The following is a 3,332-nucleotide window of genomic DNA, read 5'->3' on the forward strand; positions in this document are numbered from 1 at the left end:
CATTTGGGAGCAATGTGATATATCTGAATTCTGATTATATGCTTACTTGCAGTCCGGACTATGCCGTTATGCCATCTTGAGGACTAATGAAGGAAGTCCCAAACATTTCGAGCTTGGCACTGATGTTGAGTCAGCCCCTCAGGTTGCCTCAAGAGTGAAGGACCTTATATCCACAACATCTGGACTTCAGAAGGCCAGGGCTAGGATCCACTCAGCTTTGCCTGGCTGCCAGAAGGAAAGTGGAAAGGAACTTGAGCGGGCCACTGTGGCTGAGCGGATCTAGGCACTTCAGTCCGGAACCGCATGACTGCTACGGTTGCAGGTTCGAATCCTGCCTCGGGCATGGATATGTGTGATGTCCTTTGGTTGGTTAGTTCCAGGGGACTGGTGACCTCTGATGTTAAGTCCCATAGTGCTCAGAGCCATTTCAACCATTTTGAAAGGACCTTGGTATTCCATCCCTTCAGAGGTGGCGATCCGGTTCCTTTCAGCATCATCAGGCTTAGTGAATGGCAAATCAGGTATGTAATGGTATTGCAGTTAATAGGGCACAATATAAGAATGATTTGATACTGGTTTTCAGTCAAGTATATCATTAACCATTATGTAAATTGTTATTACTTGGGAGCAATGTGACATATCTGAATTCTGATTAAATGCTTACTTGCAGTCCAGACTATGCCATCTTGAGGACTAGAGGGAAGTCCCAAACATTTGGAGCTTGGCACTGATGTCGAGTCAGGCCCCATAGACTGTATCAAGAGTGGAGGACCTTATATCCCCAACGTCTGGACTTCAGGAGGTCAGGACTGGGATGCACTCTGCCTTACCTGGCTGCCAGAAGGAGAGTGTAAATGTCCATGAAATATCAGCACTTCAGACGTCAGGACTGTGATTCACTCAGCCTCATCAGGCCTAGTGAGAGGCAAGTCAGGTGTGTAATGGTATTTCAGTTAATCCGGCACAATATAAGTATTTTTTGATACTGGTTTTCAACCCAGTGTAATATTAATTATTATTCACACTTTTGTTATTTGATAGCAATATGGCATGGCTGAATTCTAATTGAATATGTATTTGCAGTCCAGAGTGTGATGCATTGAAAGCAGATGGGAAGGACCCGAGATGTCTCCACCATTTGGAGTTCAGGATAGCATTCCACCCTGTCCTCTACAGCTGTGTCAGGATCAGATTTGAGAGGAACTGCAATATCTGATCCCAGAACTAAAGACCACTCAGCATCTTCAGGAAGACTCGACTATGTGGAGGTCATGCATCTATAATAAGTAGAATTAGGGACTGAAATGCTGTTGGCATGGCCGCGTCACTACAGTCATGCATGAAGTAAGTAACAATAATTCATGTAGTAATACACCAGATAACACCGCTTTTATCAAATTCCTATAATTTCCTGTATAAAACACAAAAAGTCATGACAAGTACACATTTGTTAAACTGATACATTCCACATAATTATAAAGTGTCATAAGCATGATCTGTGAAACAAATATTAATTTAATATCTAATGCGATCTGATGAGAATTTTATTTGCAGGTCCAGTCATCAAGAACTGGATTTCTACAGCATCAACAACAGCCAGAGAAATACTACGTGCTCTTTTCTTCTTGGTAGAAAACAGACTCCTCTGAGGCATAGACTTTCTTTTATGACCCTTATCTGTTTGTCTGAAATAACCATTTTGGGGTCAAACAGCTTCTACATTTGCCTTTAAGGATAACGTAGTTTTTTTGGCTAACTACAGTTCCATTATACATATATAAATTCAGAATTTCATTATAATCAAATAATGTTATCTCCATTGGATTTACTTTACACGCACATGACGCACCATGATGAACACCAGGCTGCCATGGCATAGTGTGTGGTTGTTCAACATGGACCTGATTGTGGGTGTCAAGCCCTGCAAATAATTTTTGGGTTATTATACAGACAAAATTGATAGGTCTAAAAGGTGGAATATATTCCACTGCAAGTAACTTTTAAATCAGAATACTAACACACTACATTGCTACTGAACAACAACATTGTGAATATTACTTAATCTGATACCCTTAGCTGATATGAGGACATTAGAGCAGTATGAGATACATTCGGAATAATGGGTCCGATTGAGTGTTACCTGTTGTGCTGTGCTGCACAATTGGTATGGCATAACCATGCTGCACAGCAACAAACTGGTTCATGTCCAGCCCTGTAAATTAATTTTATATTATAATGCAGACACAGTAAAATAGAATTTAAAGATATGAATATACATTAATATGAATTCAGATTATTATCATACTCAGATATGTTATCTCCATTAGATTTACTTTACACACACCTGATGCACCATGATGAATACCTGACTGCCATAACATACTGTGTGGTTGTTCTACAACATGCAAGTGATTTTTGGTGTCAAGCCCTGCAAATAAATTTCATATCACAATTGAGGCAAAATTGATAGGTACTGAAAGATAGTATATACATATACTGTACTGCAAGTAACTATTACATCAGATTCCAAACACACTGCATTGCTACTGAACAGCAAAATTCTAAATTTTACTTAATGTGACATGTTTATTTGGTGTGAGGACATTATAGTAGTACCACACATATTTAGAATGATGGATCCCATCAAGTTTTACCTGTTTTGCTGTGCTGTACATCTGGCACGGCACGACTATGCTCCGCAGGAACATCATGATTCATGTCGAACTCTGCATATAAATTTCAAATTATAATTCACACGAAGTTGACTGGTACTGAACACAAATTCGTATATTAACCATGAATTAGATTTTACTCTGCCAAGGTTCAACACATAAATGTATGTACTCAATAACTTGAAAATTGATACATACCCTCATTCAGAAGTGAATTTACTACTTCACATCTTTCTTCAGCATTTGGAACAGCCAGAGAAATATTACGTGCTGTTTTCTTCTTGGTAGAAAACAGCCTCCTCTGTGGTATTAGCTTTCTTTTATGGCCCTTATCTGTTTGTTTGAAATTACTGTTTCGGGCTCGAACAGCTCCTACATTTGCCTTTAAGGATAGCACAGTTTTTTTGGCCAACTGAAGTTCAGTCTCAGTCATTCCACTGACAATATTGGAAAACTCTGAAATAAGCTTCTGTCTCCCTTCTAACAAAGATTTTGGTGTTTCTGAAACATATTTTGTGCTTACTTCAGCTAATATTGCTGCTCTCTCGCTGGTGGCATCAACATCAGTACCCAGCACCTCTGGACTTTGCAGGGGATTTTCACCGACACTGTCATCTCGGCAAACAGTGTGAATGTGCTTACACATATTGAATCTAATAC

At 39.5% G+C, this 3,332-nt stretch overlaps 1 protein-coding gene across 1 annotated transcript; it reads right to left on the reverse strand.

Moving 5' to 3' along the window:
• Positions 1–1,623: 1,623 nt before the first annotated feature.
• LOC124564350 lies at positions 1,624–2,533 on the reverse strand. The gene is made up of 3 exons (XM_047131011.1): positions 2,345–2,533; positions 2,141–2,212; positions 1,624–1,921 (listed from the first exon to the last, which is right to left on the reverse strand). Exons 1-3 carry the CDS (start codon positions 2,379–2,381, stop codon positions 1,674–1,676), a joined length of 357 nt encoding a protein of 118 aa, XP_046986967.1. The 5' UTR covers positions 2,382–2,533; the 3' UTR covers positions 1,624–1,673.
• Between the last annotated feature and the right edge of the window lie 799 nt (positions 2,534–3,332).

This window comes from Schistocerca americana, unplaced genomic scaffold (assembly GCF_021461395.2).
Source record: "Schistocerca americana isolate TAMUIC-IGC-003095 unplaced genomic scaffold, iqSchAmer2.1 HiC_scaffold_132, whole genome shotgun sequence".
Taxonomy (NCBI): domain Eukaryota; kingdom Metazoa; phylum Arthropoda; class Insecta; order Orthoptera; family Acrididae; genus Schistocerca; species Schistocerca americana.

Excerpts from the sequence above, each read along its gene's own strand:
- LOC124564350 (XM_047131011.1), bottom strand. The coding sequence starts at position 2,381 with ATGTTATGGCAGTCAGGTATTCATCATGGTGCATCAG. Across the intron at positions 2,213-2,344 it reads TATTCATCATGGTGCATCAG|GGCTGGACATGAACCAGTTT; the intron begins GTGTGTGTAAAG and ends ATTAATTTACAG. Across the intron at positions 1,922-2,140 it reads TGTGCAGCACAGCACAACAG|GGCTTGACACCCACAATCAG; the intron begins GTAACACTCAAT and ends AATTATTTGCAG.